At 38.2% G+C, this 23,289-nt stretch overlaps 2 protein-coding genes across 3 annotated transcripts in view; one reads left to right on the top strand and one right to left on the bottom strand.

The window, feature by feature from the left end:
- Positions 1–334, bottom strand: part of BZW2 (basic leucine zipper and W2 domains 2) — a 56,415-nt gene extending 56,081 nt beyond the window's left edge. Inside the window, exon 1 of the mRNA XM_021538307.4 lies at positions 143–334. The gene's annotated coding sequence lies outside the window, so the exon portion shown is untranslated. The remainder of the gene's footprint in view (positions 1–142) is intronic.
- Positions 65–23,289, top strand: part of ANKMY2 (ankyrin repeat and MYND domain containing 2) — a 25,711-nt gene continuing 2,486 nt past the window's right edge. Inside the window, exons 1-10 of one of the 2 annotated variants that reach the window (XM_021538308.3) lie at positions 65–226; positions 3,751–3,815; positions 10,153–10,291; positions 12,072–12,170; positions 14,207–14,367; positions 15,503–15,717; positions 16,827–16,962; positions 18,690–18,818; positions 19,212–19,353; positions 21,494–21,751. In XM_021538308.3, the coding sequence (XP_021393983.2) occupies positions 160–226; positions 3,751–3,815; positions 10,153–10,291; positions 12,072–12,170; positions 14,207–14,367; positions 15,503–15,717; positions 16,827–16,962; positions 18,690–18,818; positions 19,212–19,353; positions 21,494–21,717 (1,377 nt within the window). In that variant the 5' untranslated portion in view covers positions 65–159 and the 3' untranslated portion in view covers positions 21,718–21,751. Of the gene's footprint in view, positions 227–3,750; positions 3,816–10,152; positions 10,292–12,071; positions 12,171–14,206; positions 14,368–15,502; positions 15,718–16,826; positions 16,963–18,689; positions 18,819–19,211; positions 19,354–21,493; positions 23,001–23,289 lie in introns of those variants that run through there. The other variant, XM_021538309.4, reaches the window with a different exon arrangement.

Genomic DNA, 23,289 nt, shown 5'->3' with positions numbered 1-23,289 from the left:
CCCATCCCTGGGCAGGAATGGTTCGCCCCGCCGTCGGCCCCGGCAGGGCGGGGCTGCGGGCGGAAGGCTCCGGAGGAGCGGGGCGGGGCGGTGCCGCGGGAGGGGGCGCTGCGGGAGCCGTCCCGGGCCGATCCCGCCTTACCGTGCGCGGGGGCCGCGATGGCTCCCCCCAGGAAAGGCGACCTGAGCGCGGAGGAGAAAGAGCTGCTGGCAGTGATCTCCACAGGTGAGCCCTGCCGGCCCTCGCCGCTCGCGGCCGCGGGCCGCAGCTCCCACGGGCCGCGCTGGCCGTGCCCGGAGGATTGCGTGGCCCCGCTCGCTGCGGGCGGCCGGTGAGGCGCCGTTACGGCCGCTCGCCGCGGGCTCCCCTCGCCCCGGCCGCGCTCCTCGGGTCACGGCGCTGAGGGCCGCCTGCCTCCCCCCCGCCGTCGGCCGCCACCCTTCTCCCCGCCGCGGGTTCACCTCCCTCGGGCAGGCGGCACCCGGGGAGTGCGGGGGGCGCGCTGCGCTGCAGCGGGGCTGGGGAAGCTCAGCTGGGCCGGTCTGGCGCTGCCGAGGAAAGCTTGCTTGCATCTTATTGGCAATGTCTGTTGACGTTTGCCGAATTATGATGTCCGCTGCCAAAAAAAAAAAAAAAAAAAAAAAAAGTTTTCTTGGGGATAATCCAGTTTTCCAGCGTGCTGTAAGGTTTTTCCCGTGTCATGTTGTCAGACCAGGGCGTCTTTGCAGACACGTTATTCTTACATTGCCAGCACTTGAGCTTGTTTGGGGCGTTGCGCACCTCTTATCCCTTATAATGTTCTATTTTACTGCTCCTTATACTATCTTATATTGCTCTGTTAGAGAGAGGAAAGGGGATCAATGTCTATATGAAGGAATGGTATCAAGATGATAGAACCAGGTGCTTCCCGGTGGTGCCGAACAACAGGATGTGAGGCAGTGGGCAGAAACAGATGCACAGAAAATTCCTCTTGAGTAAGAGTGGAGTTGACCGTGCACTAGAACTGATTAACCAGAGAAGTTGTGGAGTCTCCCTCACTGGAGATACTCAAGAACTGTCTGGATGCAATTCTGTGCCATGTGCTCTAGGATGGGCCTGCTTGAGCAGGGAGGTTGGACCAGATAACCAGACTGCTGTGGTCCCTTCTAACCTGACCCCTTCTGTGGTTTTGCATTTCATGTGAGTGTCACACTTTCATTGCACTGTCTGTCACACATACTGGTTGCCAGGGGAATTTTCTGTCATTTGGGTTCCAGCAATGTGAATTTCATAACTCTGAATAAATAGTTCCCCTCCAGCTGGTATTTTGAAAATCATGAACAACATTCATTAGTTGGAAGCAAACGAAAAATTCATGTGTTCTATGCATTTCTGTATGTAGTTACCAGGCAATTTGAACGCATGAAAGTTTTGCTACAGTTTTGATGCTTCACTCTCAGTTGTATTTAACTGTTTCTCCATGTCAGAGACACAAGCATAAGACAGTCAGCAGTGAATTTGTTGTGGACCAGAACCAGTTTGATTGACTCACTTTAATAAGTGTTTCAGACCTTGATCTTGCAGACACCTCTGTCTAACTTACTTGATGCTTCTGATTAGGGTAATGGGATAATTCAGGTTGGAAGAGGCCTCAAGAGGTCTCTAGGCCAACCTCCTGCTCAAAACACATCAGCTGTGAGGTCAAATGTGATCACTTAGGGCTTTATCCCATCAGGTATTGATAACTTCCAAGGAGGATGGCTGCACAGTGTCTCTGGGCAATCTCCTTGCCTTACTGGGTTCATTGTGAAAATGTTTTCCTTGTATCCAGTCTGAAGCTTCCTTTTATTTCAGCTTCTGCCTGTTAACCTCTTGGCTTCCTACCATGCCACCACTGTGAGGGGCCTGGCTCCAACTTTTAGCTCTGGCCAGTTCTAGAAGTCTGACTTCCATCAGTTTAGTGCCTTGTTGGAAATCTTTCAACGTTTTGTCATATAGAACTCTGTATTTGTAAATGCAACTTTGCTTTGCTTAGGTTGTATTAAAATTTACTTGAAGATCACCCCTTGAAGACTTTCTCTTACTGATGTTGGTTCTTTAGCTGGGATATTCCTCTGTAAACTGATCTAGTTCTTAAGAAGTTTCTAACGTGTTTAGAATATAGGTATGTCTGGGGGAATAAGTTGGTTGATGGTTCCATGACTGTCAGGGGTCTTTATTAAGTGTGTAAAATGACTCAGACAATTGTCTTTTTTTAATGAAATTAATGAATTAAAAGAAAAGTGGTAAAAGCCCCTGTAGTGTAGTTAAATCACACCAAAAAGCCTTGTGAAAATAAATTATTTCTAGTATTTCAATGGGATTTTTAGCCAAAACTGAAGTTGCAAGAGCTGTTCTGCTGAAAAATTGCTGGATGACTGTCACTATTGGACACAAAATGAGTACACAGAGACTTGGTAAGTTCAAAGGAGAAAAAGAGCAAATTTTATTTCTGACCTTGCAATATATAGAATTCCAAAAGTGACAGTGGATTGGAGGATGGAATTGCCACCTCTCCAACCACGCTGGTCAAACCAACAGTCCATCAATTCTCTCCTCTCACAAAGAAGAATGTAAAACAATCGTTATTTATATGAACAGTGCATGAGAATGCCAGTAGAAATATGTAAATATCAGAAGGCATAGGAAACTTTTAGAAGAACTTTAAAACTTTCAAAAGAACTATAAAAGAAAACACTTTTAAAAATCAGGGCAACAGATGACCACCACCTTCTGAAAGAGTGAAGATGAACATGAAAATCATTAAAATAAGTGATGCAGTGCTTATTTTTATTAAGCACATCACTGCTGAAAGAGTTTTGCTTATGATTGAATCAGTAATTATAAGTTTCTGTTAATTTGCAATAAATATTCTCCAAACTCAGACTCTTGGTATGTCATTTATTTCTTTGTGCCTGTAGAAGCTGCATTGGCAATATCTGAATAGTCCTCCAGTGGGCTTTAAATCAGATTCTTAGACCTGTGGCTTAGCCAAAAGGATTTTGGTAAGGAATTGAAAAATGCCAGGACAGTAGAATTGGAAAACAGGTGTAACCTGTTTTTCCTGGCACATTTTCTTTCAGTCTTCAGTCTACTTATGCATTTGGCAATTTTTACAGATGTTAGTGATCAAGCTACCTGGGTCCTTGTCCTTTCTATCTCTGCTCTCTATTACCAAGAGCAAATTCATTCCACTCCTGTAAATGTGAAACATTGCAAATTTCAAATTGAAACAGGAAAAATTATGTGAGTAAATGATAAATCATGTTTCATTCAAACCAAAAAGTCTTTGAAGTGAGGTAATTTCCTTTTTTGAGAATGTAAACAGCTCTTTTAGACAAAAGATGCTCCAAAAGAGATGAAAGTACAAAATGTATTACAATGCTCAGTATTACGACACTCATTTGGAGCTGTTCATGTGCTCTTTATGTTAGTTTCCTTTTCTTGTGTGTGTAGGTCAGTTACTTCACAAAAAATTGATGTTTACTTATAGTTCATGCTTTCCAACTGCTCCTTGATGTTGTGAGTTCTTTCAGCTTTTAGCTTCTAGAACATAATACTGCTCGTTCCTAAGCTTCTTCACCAAGTGTCAACTAAGTGCTACTTTAGTGGTGGTTAATCTACATCCCAATCAGTTTACATGCAAAGAGTTTGATTCTAATGAGAAATGGAAATGACCATTTTCCTCTAGATTCTCAACCCTTTTTCTCTCTTTGTCCTTATATTTAAAGGAAACACCGAGGAGGCTGGAAGGCTGCTGGGGAGCAAGAATGTCCGTGTCAATTGCTTGGATGAGGTACTGCAAAACTGTGCAAGCATTATGCTGAGTTTAATAAGGAAAATGCTAGGTCTGAAGGCCTTCATAATGTTAAATAGCATTTCTCTAACAGCAGTTGCTGTAGCCCTGAAAGTCAGAGTTAATCTCAAGATATTTCCAGCCTGCAGCTGAGTAATGAACATTTGAAGAGTTCTTACTGTTTTTTAAAGCAAGTTTAAAGATTAATGTTATTTAAAGTACAACACTGTATTTTGTCTCACGTTCCAGCCTGAGCTTTGTCTGTAAGGTGGGATAAATGCTGCAGCAAAACACGTGGGGGTGCTCCCTGACTTCTTGTCACCTTCACAAACAGTAATTCCTCTGCTTAGTCCCTCTGTGGCAGACATGGCACCTGTCCCCATTCCATGCTTGGGTCTCATAAACATACTTGGAGGGTGAGTAGCTCGATCAGAAATGGAACCACAGCCTTTCATACAAGTGGGTGTGGTAAACGTGTAGAAGATAAATCCTCAAGTGCTACCTGAAGGTGGGAATAGGTTTGTGGAGAAAGGAACCTTATATGATGTTCTTATTTCCTCCTCTTTTTCTTTTTACAATGTTTTTCTAAAGCATGCAACATTAATATGAAATATAACATGCAAACAAATTTAATTCCCCATCATGCATGATAAATTCATGTGTAATTTATCGATTTAAATGTTAATCTGTGGTTATTTTCACAGCTTTATAATTTCACAGGATCACTGGGAAATTCTGAGAATGTGACTAGTTCAGCCTCTGGCTCAGTGCAGCTTCAGCTCCATGGTCAGATGAGATTGCTGTGTTTTTTGACATGTCTGGCCTTGTAAATCTCTAAGGATGGAGACTGTACAATATTTCTGAGAAACTTGTTCTACTCTCTTACTGTGATTTTGGTGAAAAAAGAGTTTCAGTTATGTCTGAACCTCAGCTCAGGCTCAGTGTCCCTTGTCCTTCAACCACCGTAAGTGAAGAGTTTGTCTTCTCAATGATCTCCCTGTCAGCTCTGGCAGGCTGCTGTTGGGTCCCACAAAAGCCATCTCTCCAGGCCGTGCAAGCCCAGCTCCTGCAGCCTCTCTTCACTGTGCAAGTGCTCAGGTTCCTGCTGTGTAGTGGTAGTACTCCATTGATTTTGTTGCAGTTTATCCATATCTTTATTGCACTGGCTCAAAATGGGACAGGGTATATTGTGGATGTAGTCTCATGAATGCTGAATGGAGAAAAATTGCACTTCTTCTACCAGGTATCTTCATGGGATATCATTAGCCTTTTCTTCTGCCAACAGATCCGTTTTCTGATTGTTCTTAAGTTAAATACTTAACCTGAATTTCTACTGCATGGATCTCAACATGTTTCTGTAAAACTAGTCAAACTAAGTTTTACAGTGAACTTTAGGAGCTCAAGACACAATAAAATGTGCTTGCAAGTGTGCTTTATTGTATGGACATGAAAAGGTTTTCCTTAAGTGTAATTGCTGAAGTCGTGCTGAATGACGGCAGCATTGCTGCAGTATTAGTGAAACATCCAGGATTAGTGTTGAGAGGATATGACTTATTCAAAGAAACCATATCTGAGTTATGCTCAGGCTATTGTTGTAGAAGAAATAGTATTAACAGTATTTACCTAAGTCTCACATCTGACTAAATATGCATAAGGCCCATAAAACTTTATGCAGTGGACTTCTTGCAGGCTTTTTTACTCCCAAGAATGGTGTGTAATCATGCATGTTAAACAGGAGAGGGTTCAGGTTTGTTTACGTTTCTTAAATCCATCAGCTATGTGAGTGTTACAATTTTTCTTTTATAACCCATTTTTGCTTCAATGTGCTATTCTAAGATCTATACAAAATTGAGAGTGTGTGAAATTCCAGTTAAACATCAGCTTAGTCTGTTTTTCATTGTTGCCACAACTGGAGACTGCTCTCAGTGCATCAGATCTTATTTTTTTTCTCTGTTGCCTTAGTTGCTTATCTTGAAATTCACATTTATATTACTACTACTGTTACTTATTTTGTTAATGTTAAGAAGTAAGGAAGCCTTGAAGATGGAATGCTTAGGTATTAAGTGGGTGCTCAATTCAGTTAGAAAATCATTTCCATCCTTGAAGAATTTTGTACCTGAAAATCCACAGAATGAGCACAGGTTTAATGTAATTCTGTCTTCTAGCTGTGGTACAGCAAGCATGCAATCACAATTTAATAATTTCAGGCTGAAGAATGCACAGGATCAGAAGCAGATGAAAACAAAAAGAACCCACACATAATCTGTTCCTTTCATTTTTGGTTTGACTGTATATTCTAACTGCTTGGAAGAGTTTTGTCTTGTGATGTTCTTTACATAGTACTTCAAAATACACAAACCAAAGAAAATTCCTCTGCTAGTAAGAATTGTCTGGTTTCAGTTCAGGTTGCTGATTGATGTAGGCTTTAACTTTTCGTCACTGCAGATGAACTGAATGATCATCAGAGGAATCTAATGTGTCGCATATGTGAAACCAACAGCTGAACAGGATGACTATAAAGGAGAACTATAGCTGTGATCGACACTTACTGAACAATATTTCATATTCTAATTAGTCCATACTTAGCTACAGCTAAAATTATTTGTGTATGTAACTGTTCCTAAAATCCTGCTTTTAGGAAATTTAAGATGTCTAAGGGCAATCTTATTCAAAAGCTTGAAGAGTGAAATTTCTAGAGGCTTTCATCCTGTGAAGAGTCAAGTTGTATTTCTAGACTAACAGCATTCAGTACAAGAGAGATGAAGAGATACATCAACAAGTATTTCTGCCTTTTAGCACCTGTTCTTTTTACATAATTTTTAGTAATGTCCCAAGTACTGTCTCAAGTAAAAGCCAAACCTAGAGTTATGTGTTTTGTTTATAATTTTCTGACTTGAATTGTTTCATGAACCTGAAGGGTAAAATGAGACACTCTTTCTGTGTTCATGTGGGGCTGCATTCTTCATTAGAAAATGAGCTGGGGAAGGGAGAGATGAATGCTTTAATATTGCTGGCATACAGGTGTCTACACCAGTTTTTCGACAGCCCTGTCCCATTCTTTTTTTTTTTTTTTTTCCCCTGCGCTATTTAAATAGCTGGTACTCACATGTGCAGTGCCTTAGTGTACCTCAGTAGCTGCTGAGAGACTGCTCCAGTGTAATCCAGCCTGTATGCCACATCTTAACAAGGTTCTGTGGTTGAGAAGAAGGGTGAATTGAGCATGGGAATGTTGGGAGCACTTGGAGTGCACTTTTCACTCGAGTAACACAGGTTTAAGTGGCTACTTCAGCAGTGAATTGTCATCCTGTTGGCCACAAAACAATACACATGTGATGTCTGTGCTCTTACACAGTCAGCATGAGTGTTTAAATGTTCACAAAATGGAGGGTTTTGTGCCAAATATGCACATGTCACTTGAGTGGGAGATATTATGTATTGTTTGTTTGTCCCACTTCTTGTTCCCTAGCTGTCATGTGTTTCCCCATTCCTCTGGTTGATGAAGGTTGAGTGCAAATTTTGCTGGAAACTTCCTTTGTAGTTCCTAGGAGGCAGAAGGTTGCTTTCCATTTTATTATCTTCATAAATTAGTTTTTATTCATCCTGTTAAAGCACACCTCAGTTGGATGCTGACGAGAGATTGATCTGCTTTCTTCTTCCTCTGTGCTGGTGGTGGAGTCCAACCCCTCCCCGGTTCTGGTACTCATCTCCCTGCCCCTCCACTGATCCCATAGTTTGTTGTTTGGGGATTTTTTCATCAATTGACTTCCCCACCGTGGCAGCAGTTCTTAGAATCTCATTCTTTAGTGTGCTTTTGGGTTCTTTTCAACATGAGGAGCTGGGAAGGATGGTCTGTAATGTCTGGGCAGGCTGTGCCAAGAGCCCTGTTGTGCCAGGGAGGCCTTGTTGGTTGATGAGGTGGAGAACCCAGTCAAGAGAAGTGCCAGCTAATTTTTAGAGGCACTGCAAACTCTATTCATCTTGAATGGTGAGACATAATGTAAATACTTAGAGCCCTGCAGAAGAGAAAAGATATTATTATGTAACATACCTAAAAAAAAAAAAAAAAAAAAAAAAAAAAAAAAAAAAAGCTGGGAACATCCACTTTTGTCCTGGGGAATAAAATTAAAAAGTTTGATTTTTTTGGTCAGAAGAATGTTGCATGGTAACAGCTAGAAAAAGGATCCTTCATCTGATGTTTCATTGTGGAACAAAAATTTGTTTCATCTTTATGCTTAAAAAATCATCTGCAAGTTTTGTCTTTTAAGTACGTTGTATTTACAATCCAAATGTTATCTGTGAGAAAACAGACTGTTGCTGGACCTGTCTTTGACATTCAGGGTGAGAAAAGTATTTGCAGTCAATCCAGTTTCTGTGTAGGGACATAATACAGGGTATCAAGCATTTCCAGATAAATTTGTGTCTAGTCTGACCCTCTTTTGTTTGCTGTGAATGTGAAAAACTGATATTAATGTGACTTTAAATCCAATTTTATAGCGATCATCCACATATTTTTTGCCTGATATGCTTTTTTGATCCACACCACAGCCTGACACTTCCAAAATTAAATCAAAGGATTTTAAAAAACAGTTTTTTGGGAGGAGAGGATAAAACAAACCCAGTTCTTTACTTTGTCATATAATCTTCAGGTCTTAATTAGAACAACTGGCTTTCAAGATATAACCAAACTTAAAAGTCATTGTTTTCTGAAAATTCTTTCTCCCATCAAAAACTGTGCTGTGTTTATATTCCCTTACTGCAGTACCTTTCTGTGCTGCTAAAGGATACAAATCCCTACTGTGACTCCAGACTGGGATAGGCCTGTAAAGTTGCTTTTGGTGTAACACTATGAAATGTAATGTAATAAAATGTATTTTATATAGTAGGACAGAAAGTCTTTATTCAACATTTGAGACACCCCAAATGAAATCTAACAAAAGCTGTCTGTTTCATATTCATTAAGGGATCTCTTTAGGTATTTTGTTTCTTCAATGGCAGTTTATATTGCAGTTTACTAAAATATGTGGGTTACTAAAACATAATGCATCAAGTAAGCACTTTCTATTATTTTCAGTTAGGATGGAGAGTAATGAAACTGTAATACCTTAAAATTATTATACTTTTAACTTTTCCAATTTCTGTCCCCTTTAGAAATGTTTTGAAAATTATGCTGGTAAATTAAAGTTACTTGGGTTTCACTCAGTTATAAATTGAAACAAGAAATACATTAAGGCTCAAACTGACAATTACATTACTTCAGAGTATCTCATTAGCAGGCATTTACAGAGCTGCAGTAATGTTGTACGTGAATGTATTCAAGCACACAGCTTTGACTGGCAAAAAAAGGAAGAGAATGCCATTTTGATTTCTTTTCAGGGACAAACTAAAGCGCTCTCCCTGGTATGCAGTGTTGGAGGGTGTTCTTGGACAGTTAAAGTGTCTTGGCTGATAAAGTGAATTCTGACCTGATGTTAAGTGGAAATAAACAGAATATTGGAAAAAGCATACTGTATGCTGAAAATAGAGTGCCATGCAATTTTGTCAAACAGCAGCATGCTTCTGCCTGCCCTTGAAGAGGGAGAGAGCATGCACTAACAGTTCACCCTAGTTCTGAAAATTTCCTCTGGGGTTTCCCCAGCTTTACCCTTATATCACACCACAGTCCTCCCATGCTGAAGCGACTCCTTTTTGCATTAGGCAGTTGATCAAACCAGCCATGTTTGTTAAATTCTGACAAGAGCTGTGTGTCTTTATGAGGGCTTTCAGAGCTCTGGCTGATCATGGACACAGTGCCAAAAGGGTGGAGAAGATGGAGAGAGGCAGATGGCAAAATTACCAGCAATCATGATTAAAAATGAGCAAGATGGGTTTCAGAGACTGAAAATCTTGGTAATGTTTAAAACAACAACAGCCTCTTTCTAATTTTCTTGATGCTTATCATATAAGCCACAGCAGGGGAGAAAAGACTAACATAGGAAGCTAACAAGTTTTCTAAACCAAGCTTTTCCAACTAGCAGAAACCTTAGTTGTCTTCAACACTAATGTTTTACATAAAAGGACAATGATAAATTGACTGTAAATTATTTTCATTTGTTCAACACTGCTCTGTTTGCAAATCTACAGCACAGCATTATCAGAAAACTGACATGGAAATCTGCTGCATGTTAGTAACTGTATCTTTTCATGAAGGTTTTGTGAGGTTTTTGTTAATAAAATAATATGTGAGGCTTTGGTAGTTATATTAAATATGTATGGTCAAGTAAAAATGATCAGTGGTATGAAGATCAAGAGAACTAACGTTCTTTTTTGTGGGCTACTTGCTTCTCCTTTCTTTTGCCAGCATGGCATGACCCCTCTGATGCACGCAGCCTACAAAGGGAAGGTGGACATGTGCAGGTTGCTGTTGAGACACGGAGCTGATGTAAACTGCAATGAACATGAGCACGGATACACTGCCTTGATGTTTGCTGGACTTTCAGGTAACTTCTTACTAGACTCAGATCACTGATTTTTAAGACATCAATGGGTACAATTTGCCATTAGCTAATTTAAAAGTAAGCGTTGACATGCTTTTTTTATTTGGATTTGCTGTTATTTATGTGAACCATGCAACTATGTCATGGTCGGTAAAATCCTGTGGGCAATGCAAAAGGAGAGCCTCTGTTCAGGCTCATATAAAAATTTATTTTGTTCAGCATTTTGAGGCATACAGTCTACTTGTCCTGTACCTACTTTGTCCTGTTTGTTTGGGATCTCAACATTGACTTCCCTGGCACAGTTTTCTTGTGCAGTGGGATACATTCTGTTAACTTAGACTGTGTTACACTGAAAGCAATGCTGCACCAGTAGCTTTTGATAATATTTGAGACTTCTCAATCCAGTATTTTTCAAATTTTGTCTTTCTCCTACATTATTTTTCCAACTATCCTATGATCTTTTAAAAATATATTTAGTAAGTTTTAAAACCCTGTTTTCCCAGAATAATTATCACTCTCATATTTTTTTTTCTTGAGAATGCTTATAGCTGTGTGTATCTTCTCCTGTCTCAAGTGGTGGTTTGCAGCTTTCCTCTTGCTATTCCTTCTCCCTGATGGCTGAAACAGTAATTTCCTAGAGTGAGAAAAAGACACTACATTAAAACATTGTTCCTTCTGGAGAAAATATTTGATTTGGAAATATTAGGTTATTTTAAGTATCTTCTTTAATCAGCCACTTATGACTTCCCAAAAATGAGATTCTAGAGGAGTCAGGTTTCTTAGCAGGTAGAGTTTAAACTGCCTTCATTCATCATAAGTATTAAAAAAAAGGCTTATTTGTGTATATGAACCTCAACTAGATTGCTAGATTGTTTTTCAGCTACAACTTCAGCAAAAAGATCTGTGAAATTCCAGTGTTCTGTGGTATTGAACAATATCACAGCTGCAGCAGATAGATGAGAACAAACTCATAGAGGCTATTAAATGACTGCAACTGTATGGAAAATGCTGGATTTATACCATTTTCTCACAGATGAGCTTTAAGTCTGTCATCCTGGGTGTGAAAGCTTCTGAAATGTTGACTTTACAGTTTGTTATCTGTGAGCACAAAAAGTACATGAGCACTACTGATGCAGTGACTTTGTTTTTAAACATTCATTTTCATCCACCATCCCCTTTTTGTATTAACTTTTCTGTACTTTGCATGTGCACAAAAACTGATAAAGTAAGAATACCTTTGAAAGCAGAACCAGAGGGGTGGTGACAAGTGTCCTTTTTTAGTCTCTGAAGGGCACCAATTAAGTCATCTAATCTTCCCATCAAATTTTAGCTTCATTTTACTTGGTATTTAGCCCAGTCTGAATACCCAGTTCTCACTGTGGAGAAAGGAACAATTTGTTCTGTTCACTGTGTTCCTGCTACATCACAGTCCTGAATGTTTTTTTTTTCTTAGAATAGCAAATGTAGTTGAACTGTTAAACTAGATTAGTAGAATTTCTTTCTATACTGCTGTCCAGAGGGACCAACCTCTAGTGTAGCTACATACATGAGTATGACTCCCATAAGCTCCACGGGAAGTTGAGTGTGCATTACAGAGAGAGTTACACCTGCTGGAACTCTAAATAAGCACATGCTTTTCTCTTAATCCATGCTTAAAATAATGACATGAAGAACAGTCATTTTCCTCAGTGTTGTTCCTGGTCTTTAAGAAATTCAGTACCTCTTTTTCTGAAGCATAGAGGATTATAAATTCTGATTTATCCTTGCTCATTCCCCATGTCAGGAAACAAGGAAATCACCTGGATGATGTTAGAGGCTGGAGCAGAAACTGATGTTGTCAACTCTGTGGGAAGGACAGCAGCTCAGATGGCTGCTTTTGTTGGTAAGATGAAAATTATCATCACTTTCTAAACTCCTAAAGAAGTAAAGTGTTGGAGTCTGATGCTTTTTCTTGGAGAAGCATTATTCAATGACTTGTTCTGAACTGACACATTGTTGAGGTTTGTTTTCCACATCTCATCATGTAAGAGTCAATTTGTGTCCTATTCCCATGCTTGATTTCCTAAAAACACAGATGATCTTATGTGTGAGAACAGGTGCTACACCAGTGTGTTAAGTTTTTGCAATGTTACTGCTTTGGAAATAGTAAGAGGAAGCTGGTTGAATTGGAGGGGTCTGAAGTGCAGAACCAAGTGCTAATTGGAGATTCCTTGTGGGAAAGGATGGCCATAGTGCCAGGAGTCAGGAACTCAGCTGAGCTTTGCAGCTGTGTGCTGGCAGCAAGGCACCCCCTGCCCTTCTCCCAGACTTCTGGGAAAGGGAGAAGTCTTGGAACCCCTTCTGAGGTAGTCACTACTTACTTACCTGAACTTCACTAGAAAAAGATAAAGATTTGTCATTCCAGCATGCAAAATTATCCCTGGCAAAACATGCAACAAGCTTTTTTACTGCTGTAGTTCTGTTATTGGTCTTTTTTTGTTTGTTTCTTTAAGCCCTTTTTAAATTTGTTACTTTCCTTGACAATACTAAGTTCCTGGTTTAATGTCCCACTACTTCTCTAGCAAGGAGAATTGATAAAATATTATGAGGTTAAGTGGAGTCATTTCCAATGGCACAGCTGTTGCTTCCCAAAAACAAGGACATGTATTTTCTTTCAGACACAACCTTCTTAGGTATTTAAGTGCCTGAGAATTCCCTTTCAATTCCTTTGGGTGTTCTGAATTCAAGCCTACCTTGCCATTTAGAATTACTTCCTTGAATAGTGATTTAGTGCTAAGTTTCAGTTTCCATTTTACCTTATTCTGCTGATTTAAAGAAGAAAAGGCTGATGTTGCTTACTTGAGGTTTGAGCAGCAAAACCTTAACTATTCATTTAAGTATCAGAGAAGTCTATTCCTAGTAATTATTCTTTGGATTTGGAGAGCCTTTTCCAATATGATGGTGTATGGAGTAAATGGTGAATATTAACTCCAGCATAATTTTTGAGAATTCTTGTTTAAAATCTCATCACATCACCAAGGTAGCATAAATATTTTCAGGCACACTGAGATACACTGCTCTCTAAAAATCTGCACATTGGAATCTATTCCTGTTCCTTTTTTATTCTTTGTCCAATCAACGTTAATTCATCTGCCTGTGTGTGGGAAGTGAGGATACTTCTTCCCCTGTCATTTGTCTTACACTGTACTCTGTTAGCTCAGAACTGTCTCTTCTAAAACAGTGGAGGATTTTAAATGCTGGAATTTGGTTGGCTGTGTCTTCTACCGATTATAGGATTAGTGCCAAGACAAATCAATCAATTTAAAGAATGTGGTCCTGAACTAGAAAAGATAAGTTTTACTTTCCCTTTAGTCAAATAATCCATTGTATTGTCATATAGAAAACAAGAAGAGGGTGTAACTTTTCTCATCTTGTTACTTTCATTACAGTCCTTTTATTTTTGGTAAACTTTAAGCATGTTCTGTTCTTACAACTTCTCCCACCATAGGTCTGAAAATGTATGAGTCTCAATGCAAATGTCATTAATTTCAAAAGTACAAAGTGGAAAAATCTTATCTTGAAAAATTACAGCAGCACTGTGAGACTACTGGTATAGCATAATTTGGGGGAGAAATAACTGTTCTCTTGGTTGTGGCTTATCAGGGAAAGAGAATATAGGAAGGGGACAGGATATTCAAAATGAATTTTCATGAGGGCATTCCCTGCTGGGAGTCACTAAGTTAATAACACTTGCTGAAGATTAAAGCTACATGCAAGAGAATGACAAGAGTTGCCTCTTTGTAGTGCAGGATATATAATGCAAAGCTCCTTTGGATGTGGGTAATTCTCACTTGTATTGCTTATAGTAGATTTGGGTTTAGGGTGGGGTTTTTTTTGTTATTATTTCACTGGTGATTTTTTTTTCTTGTGTGCTTTTAGGTCAACATGACTGTGTGACTGTCATCAACAACTTCTTTCCACGTGAAAGGCTGGACTACTATACTAAACCACAAGGCTTAGACAAAGAACCAAAACTGCCAGTAAAATTAGCTGGGCCTCTGCATAAAATTATTACTACTACCAACATGCATCCTGTTAAGGTGAAATAATGTGTAAATTGTATGTGTTTGTTGGTGTGGGAGCAGTGTTAGAAAGCATTCTGATCTTCTGCAAGTTCAGCTGAGATGAAAAGCATTATCTGCTAATTCAGCTACTTCTGAAAATGAGGAAGAATCAGGCTCAACATTTATATGTGATTAAAAAATTATTTCAGTGTTTGTATAAACCAGAATCTTGAACTAACACCTTTAAGTGGAGTGATTTTTATTTCTTCTATCAGTAACCATAAATAGCTGTCTTTCTTGGCTTTATTTCTCAGCCTCACTTGAAGTGGAAACATAAAAAAAATTCCTATCTTAACAAAATCTCATTGTTCTCTCAATGCTCTTCTCAGCATGTATCTTCCTACCTACATCACTGGTTCTCCATAGTAACATCTACCACTGCTGCTGTTTCTGAAAGTATGTGCAAGATAATGTTTATTTTACTTCCCAGGATATTGCTGACAATAAAGTCTTTATGGTTTGCTCCCCCAGTGTAGTTCAGAGAAAGGGATATACCTAAATTCAAATACAAATTCCTTGGGCTTCCCAGTCAAAGTCCAGAATTTTTAACAGTTTCCAGCCAGGTATCTGCAATACACAGAGACAGTAGTGCACCAGTAGGACTGAGTGAGTAGAGCATACAGTTTCCTCTAGAATATTTTTTTTCAGTGCTTTACTAGGCTACAGGAAGTATTCCACGATTATGTGAGGTTGATGTGTTCTGTGAAACTGCTTAAATCATACAAGTCCTTAAACCATACAAGACTGTAGTCTTCAAAAGGAAAGAGATTTTAGGATAGTATAGTTAGTTTCTATAACTTTCTTTAGAAGTATTTTTGACTTTAAGGTTCTTATTCTAAAAACAAAAAACAACAAAAATAAAACCACCAAACTTATTATTTTTAATACCAGCTTTAGTTTTCTAAGTAAATGTTTTCTTGTATGGGAACTGTGAATTACAGTATATTGAATAAGAATGGTAAATAATGACTGGAAAAAGAAAGGGAAGACTGTATAAGAAGGAAGTAGAAGAATATTAGCAACTCCACTGAAGTTTAGTCACAGTGAGCTGTATAAGCTTTAATGCCAATGCACAAGTCTTAACTGGATTACATTTTCTTCAATCTTCTAGATCGTGTTGCTGGTGAAAGAGAACCCTCTGTTGGCTGAAGAAGAAGCACTGCAGAAATGTTACAGGGTTCTGGATCTCATTTGTGAGAAATGCATGAAGCAGAAAGATATGAATGAAGTTCTTGCTATGAAAATGCACTATATCAGTTGCATCTTCCAGAAATGTATTACATTTTTAAAAGAGAGAGAGGATAAACTAGATGGGTTTATCAAAAGGTGAGTATTTCTACAGAGAGGTCTGAAAGCACATGTATGTCCTGGCATTAGAGATACCAGGAAAAAGACAACTGAAGGAACAGATTTTGGACAAGGCTCTGTCAAGTAACTTGTTAAATAATCCTAGCTGCATTTACTCCAGGGTGGCACTGTCTCCCTTTTTTCTGTGTCTGAAGTGACACTGTCCTTTCCTGGGTGCAAAGGAAACATTCCTAGAATTCCAGCTCTACTGGAACTGGTTAGAACTTGGCATTTACATATATACCATGAAGCAGCAGACAGCAATGTGTGATTGAAAAAAAGGGGAGAGATAGGTTTGAAAAAAGAATTTCTCAGTGTCCAATAGGGTTCATCTTGGAACATTTCTTGGGCCATTTTGCTTTCCAGCGGTCATACAGGTTGAGATTTTTTTTCAAAAACATTTAAGCAAATGAGAACTGCAAGTCCCACAGATTCTGGATGAGACTTACCCTCTTAAATAACTTAGATCTTCAAAATCTACTGAGTTACAAACCAGCTACCTGATCTTGCATATCAAAGTAAGTGACCTGACTTTTAGAAGGATCACGTTCCCCATACACCACTGTGGATTTTTACTGAAATCCTCCGTGAGACTGAAAATAAATTATGAAGTCAGTTTTTGCATAACGAAATAGAATAGTGCATCAGTGATCCATATAAAAAAACAATAGCCAAAGAGGCCTAATAACATGTTATTAAACATAATAAACTGGAATTTGTGTTTTGAGCTATTGTTCATTTATCAGTGTTTATCATTACAATGGTAATTTTTAAACAGCTCAAAGCGTTTTGGTATTTTAGTCAGATGTAGATAGTATACCTATAGATTATTATTTTTCTCTGTGACTGAATTAGTAAGTCTTGGTTTCAGAGCATACGTTTATATATTGTGTATTTCATAATGATTGTGCATTAGAATAAAAACACTTTCATTTGCGTTTTAACATATTAACATAGGAAGTTGCCAAATTATTGTGAATTCTTCTCTATAATCTGAAAGGGGGGAGAGTATAGCATGCTGTATGTGTTCGTTCTTGAATATATTTACTGTGTGATTTCTTATTTTACATGCATTTTAAAAAAATTAGCCTCTTGAAAGGGAGAGATAAAGATGGTTTCCCTGTGTATCAAGAGAAGTTAATTCGAGAAAGTATCCGGAAGTTTCCTTACTGTGAAGCCACATTGCTCCAGCAGCTTGTGAGAAGTATTGCTCCTGTTGAAATTGTAAGTTTTTCTTGTCAAGAAAATCCTTTTTCAGTAACTTGCATAGTAAATCCAGGTTGAGACATCTTTCTGTCCTCAGCTTCTGCAACATATTATATTAAGCAAAGGGTTTTGATGTCCCTAAACTCTCTAGAGCTGGATTTTACATATTGCAGGAAAATGCTCTAAAGTACTTCAACTAGTATTTTTTTCATGTGCCCATAAAAAGATGCTTAAACACCTCAGCTTTTAAAGAAAACTGATGCAATTTTTTCTTGTCTCTGAGCTTTCTTTTCCTCCTCTGGGATGTCTGTTCAGTTTTTCTATGGCAGTTCAATTATTGAAATGGTAAATTCAGATAAAAATGAAGCTTAATTTGCACTCTTGTTTTCACAATGTCTAAATTCAGTTTAATATTGAATAATTTCCTAGATTTAATGCATTCATTTGTTCTATTGTGCATAAGAACTTGGTAATATATAATAGTAGAAAATGATGGTGGGGTTCCTTTTATCACAGAGAGGGAGAGTTGAGATGATGCAATGTGCAGCAAAATTTATATCTAAATTAGGAAATCAAAATAACAAGTTAAAAATCTAGCTTCAGTTGTCCTTGTAGGTCTTTGCTAGCACACTCTTCATTTTAGGACTATTTATTGTTTCATAATAAATTTTACACAAGTGTGGCTGTTCTTTTTTAAGCATGTTCTCTCTGATCTCTGAGCGAGAGATGTTGTATGCACAAACACTGGGGAATTGGAACAATCTTGTGACATGTTTGGATTATTCAGAGCCAATTAAAAATAGCCTGCATCTTAAGTGGCTCCAGGTCTGCTAAAATGTCCTGAAGCTTAGTGCAATCTCTGCTGTTTCCCTAAGCCATGAAGATAAACACAGTGTGAAAACATAAGCCATTGTGATGCATTACAACTTGCTTTAGAGTAAACATTTTCCTTCCTGTTGCTTTTTCCTTAGGAGAGCCTGCAGTCTTTTATGCCTTTAAACAAAGACAGTTTATTCCATTGGATTTCTGTCAATTATGCAGAACTGGAAAGAAGAGATACTATAATTCTTATTTTTGTGGAAGCCTTTGACCTTTTTCATTGCACAATTACTTAAATTCAGTCTGGGCATCACAGTGTTGTGGTTGTAGTTATGATTGTACATATTTCATGGTAGTCTGGAAGTTTAAGGAATTATTTAGAGCCAGAACTACTTGGCGTTTTTTCTTGGAATATTTACATCATTGCCCAAAGGAATAGTTTTAATGTATGGTTACCTAAACCTTACTGCTTGCATTCCATAAGAAGGATGCTGCAAATAACATCTAAATAATAATATGCAAATAATTTAAAATTTCAAGTTCTGACCATTTGGTCTGTAGCACCTGTGTGCACTGAGCACAGCAGTGACAAATGAAACATTTTTTTGTGTGCCGGCAGAGAGACCAAGATGCAAAAATCTGCTGCATAGGATCTACAGATGTAAAGAATGTGGAGTTTATTAACTTACAGAGGAAATACTACAGAAGCTCAGGGCTCAAGTTAACTTCATATACAACAGTTTATCTAAAGATAAATCTTAAGTTGTGCATGTTAGTTGAAGTTCTGTGGTTTGGTTTTATGTTTTTACTGCTGCAGCAGCTTCAGTGAGACCAATGCTTGTGTTCATAGTTTCTGGTCTTCCCTTGCACATCCCTCTCTGCAACAGTGCTGGTTTTTAATCTCATTACCACCTCTTCTCTTTCAGGGCTCTGACCCCACAGCTTTTTCTGTGCTTACACAAGCGATTACTGGCCAAGTGGGTTTTGTGGATGCTGAATTCTGTACAACTTGTGGGGGAAAGGGAGCAGACAAAAGATGCTCAGTCTGTAAAATGGTAAGAATAAAAAGAAAATAGTTGCACTGAGGTGGTGAGGATTTTGAATGCTTCCCTATTCACTGTGTAGACTTTGGAGGAATGGCATGCATGCCTACACTGAAGATGTTCTTCTGAGAAAGATGTCTGAAATGCACAAGTAGGAAGGAGTAATTGGATTTCCAAGTGTGTATGCTTAAGAATGAAGAAACAGCAAAAATTATGTATGTTTGGAGCTAATAAAAAACTGCCCTTTATAGATTCTTATATAGGTTAGAATCACTCCATATGACCTTAAAAATTGCTTAAAAATTCCATTAAGTGCTACACATTGACATTTAACTTGCTGCACTAAGAAATGCAAGGAAATTCTTTAGTACATGAAAATGAATTGATAACTCTGGTAACTTTCAGGTGATGTACTGTGACCAGAACTGCCAGAAAATACACTGGTTTACCCACAAAAAAGTCTGCAAGATCCTGAAGGAACTTCATGAGAAACAAGAACTAGAAGCTGCCAAAGAGAAAAGGAAACAAGAAAAGAAGCAAAAAAAAGGTTAGGATCTGTTGTTTGCTTGTTGAAGTTAATGCTGTGTTAACTGCATCACAAAGAGCAATTTAACAGGTCTTAAAACTCCCAACAGCTGAGGTTGGGAGAAAAATCTTTGATGAAACATAACAACAAAGCTGAGTTTGTTTGGACTCTGGCCTTTAAATTTACAAATGCTGCATACTTCCAAATGTGTTTTTTAATGATGCAGTTAGACAGATTTCTACAGTGGAAGCATTTGGACCTACACTGCACTGTTTCAAAGTCCAGATCTTTAATCAAGCTAGTGCAGAACTTTAATGCTGCTCTGTGTTTTGTTGGAGGTGTTAAGACAAGTTGGATAATAAGCAAGTAGCCTGCTCCTTCCAGTTGCAAAGGTTAATGTAGGTGTTAAATCTCCCATAATACTTCTCTTCATAATCACAGTATCAACTTAATTGTGTTGTGTGCTTTGAATGCAAGGAAAGCCAGCAGTAGTCTTTAAACTGCTCATGGTGGTTTTCTCCCTTCAGGAAACAAGTAATTAAAACACAATAACCTAACAAACACTGTATTGCCCCTTCCCATGTTTCTCCAAGTGAAATAATAGGAAAGTAGGGGATGAAACCACTTTTTCTCTTTTACAACTTACTGGATTTCCCTTTTGTTTTAAGCAGTGTAGAAGTGTGCTGCACAAGTCATGGTTGCCTTACAATGGTAATGTTCAGCTGTACTCAAAATAGCAGGATATAAATGAGTACAGAATCAGTAATAATTGAAGTCTTCAACAGTTTCCTCTGTTGATCCTGTTACAAGAGCTGCTGTTGCACTGTTGCACGGACTCAGGATGACTGTGGAAGTTGGAGGCAAGGATATTAGAAATCCCAGTACAACAAAACATAATGAGCTGTGAGTGGTGATGCCTCATGTGCTGTCCTTTTCAGAGGGAGAGGCAGGATCTTGGTGGATAGCTCTTCTCCTTTCCTGCCTAAAAAGGGAAGCTAACATACTCTGTTAACGTTTCTACTGTAGTATCTACATGTTAATCTTCACTAACTGATTCAGGTAGACAGCCAGCACACTACAGACCTTATCCAATTATGCACTGTTAGTAAGACACTGAAGTCATCTGAGCTTCAGGTCACCTTGTGAACGGTGTTGTATCAGAGCGTTTCATATCAACAGCAGTTTTATTTCAGAAAGCTGGCAATACCCACTACTAATCCTGTACATCAGGAAAGAAATAATTAACAAACCAAATGCAACAGCTGCAACTACAAGCAAACTCAATAGTTTGAGTGTTTCTGCTATACAGGGTGAGTGTCAAGAAAGTCTATGTGTCAGCCTGTGCTGAAGGCTTTTAGCCCCCTACCATGTAAGACCTTAGCAGGGCTTTGACAGGGTTATGGCTTGCTACCTGTGACTATTTTTGGCTGGCTATCAATCACAACAGAACAATAAACCAAGATAGAACTACTTCTCCCAATTAGGCCTTTCTCTCTTTCTTTTTAGAAATCCTAGCGTGCAAGCCCTACTTAGTAGAATCAGGGGAAAAAAAATTATTTAACAACTTTTTTTCTCAGAAAACATTGCTTGAAGAGTAAAGGTGCAATAGCTTATTCTGTTCAATGCAGTCAAGTTACAAATTTTAGGATGACTCATTTCAACCAAAGATTATTGTTTTTAAGGACATAATTTCTTCAGTCTGTTTTATGTAGAAATGCTTCCTGTGTAGTTGTGTCCATGCCTTTTTGATTGAAAACAAACCTTACCCGTACTTGGTGTTTAACTGGCTTGCAGCCATTGAAAAGCTGGTGATAAGAACAGTGTCAATAAAGCATGTTTGAATTGAAAGTTAGAATAACTATAGTGTCCTACTCTGCTCCTCTCTGTAAAAAAAAAAAAAAAAAAAAAAAAAAAAAAATTAGTCTGGCAAAAAATGGAAGATAAATTAATAAGAGCTTTATATAGGGTTAGTTCCAGAGTAACCTTATACCAACTTAAGCAAAGCTTTAGTGCTTTTGGTTTTTTTGAATCAAGCTTTTCTAAATCAAGCATTTCTGTAATTGATGCAAAGTATCCTAGTGCTACTGGTTTGCAACAATAAAAATGTTTGCTTGCAAAGAAGTTCAGTGTTTATTAATTGTGTAATTTCTCTTTTGCTTAGATGAAATGCAACTAGTAGAGGGTAGTTCTACAAGTGAACAGCAGTCAGATCCTGGTCCAGATCCTACAAAAAATGTGGATCCAAATCATCCTACTGATGGAACAGAAGAACCTGAATTTACCAAAGAGATGGAGGCACTAGCCCTGCAACCTGAAAGTCCCCTGGAGAATGAAACTGCCTTAGATGACATTGATCTTCAAAAAATTCAAGATTCTGAGGAGTAAGAAGAGGATAAGAAGGGACTGAGAGTTCTCAATGGTACTAAAGAATTTTTTATGCTGACCATGTCTGAGTTCTTGGAGCATGGCTTATGCAAGACTTCTTTTAAAAGACAGAATGTCTCTGTTCATCAAGAGATAGAATACTGGCTACTTTGTCTATAAATACTCCAGGTTTTGTTGTAAATTGTCAAGATAGCTGTTTATTATCTGCTAAAAATTAGTGGCATAGATCCATCTCTATGTATACCAACAGTAAGTGTAGTGAAACTGAGTTTCTGTGGTTAATGAACCACATAGTGAAAAATGAACAGCATTTTATTTGTATTATTCATGTTTTCCAAACTTAAAACTTACTTTAATTCTAATTTATTTTTTTTTTCTGCAATTATCTAGACCTGTAGTTAAAAAGCACTGGAAGGCAAACTGTTAAATTGAGGTTTTTTTCAGCACTTTATGAAGCTTTATCTGAAGGAATTCAGTAGCAATTAAGTTTTTGAATATACTCATCTGAACTCTTGAGTTTTTCATTACATTACTGTAAATATTTTTGACTAGTGAGAGCACAAAAAATAATGTCTATCTTAGGGCAACTGTAGTAAATGAAACTGCTGTTTCAGGTGTCTCAAGCTGATGGTGAAATGTGTATTTCACTATTGGTTTGGTCGGAAATATTCCAAAGTCTAATGAAGGGAAGACCAGAATGACTCAAAATATTTTGACTGACAAGAATAATGCATTCTTAATATTTTTTTTAGTTAAAGATGCCTTAGAGAACAGTGGGATGTTGCTTATGAATTATTTCATAAACAAAAAATGCTTAGTACTTTTCATGCTTAACTGAATGAGAAAATTCATGTGTGCATTGATAGAACTGGGATTTCACTTTAGCTTTCAGCTAAATGCCAGATCTAGAAAACATCTTCTGTCAACTTTGTTTTTCACTCAGATTTATTTCTGTGTCTCATTAAATCAATGGGAATGCCACAACTGAAAATATCACTTGCTGCATAAGGATGGCAAAATTGGAGACTGTCTTATTGTCAGCTGAATCACTGGTGTTTTAAATATAGTAGTATTCTTCTAATTAGAGGAGTAAGGATCAGCCTCAAAACAGAGGAAACACTATTAATTTTTTTACTATTTAATATGTTGAAAGTTTTTGTTTAATATTCTCAAAACTGTAAGAGTGAGGATACATAAATCCATCTGTGCAGATGTACCTGTGTTTTAATTTCGAGGATTAGTAGATTGTGAAGAATAAAGGGATTTTTTTTTTAAAGAAAGGGGCTAAGTGGCAATTCTGTTTCCTGCGTCTGTAACACGGTGACATTCTCATGTGACATGCAGGGGACTCCTGTAGCTTGACTATACAAGTTCAACTTCATGACAATTTGCAGGCAAGAAATGCCTACCTGGAACTCAGATCTGCAGTCATGCTGTAGTCACCCTCCACTCTGAGGTCTGGGAATACAGAAGTGCTGCTGCCTCCCTGTTCCACTCACAGCATTTGGGGCTCACAGGCATGTGTTGCTCTTCACGGATTCTCTGAAAATGTCATCCCTTCAGGGAAAAAGA

Source organism: Lonchura striata, chromosome 2 (assembly GCF_050655825.1).
Source record: "Lonchura striata isolate lonStrDom1 chromosome 2, ASM5065582v1, whole genome shotgun sequence".
NCBI classification, from domain to species: Eukaryota; Metazoa; Chordata; class Aves; order Passeriformes; family Estrildidae; genus Lonchura; species Lonchura striata.
The sequence above is the reverse complement of the archived record's forward strand: the minus strand, read 5'-3'. Positions and strand labels throughout refer to the sequence as shown.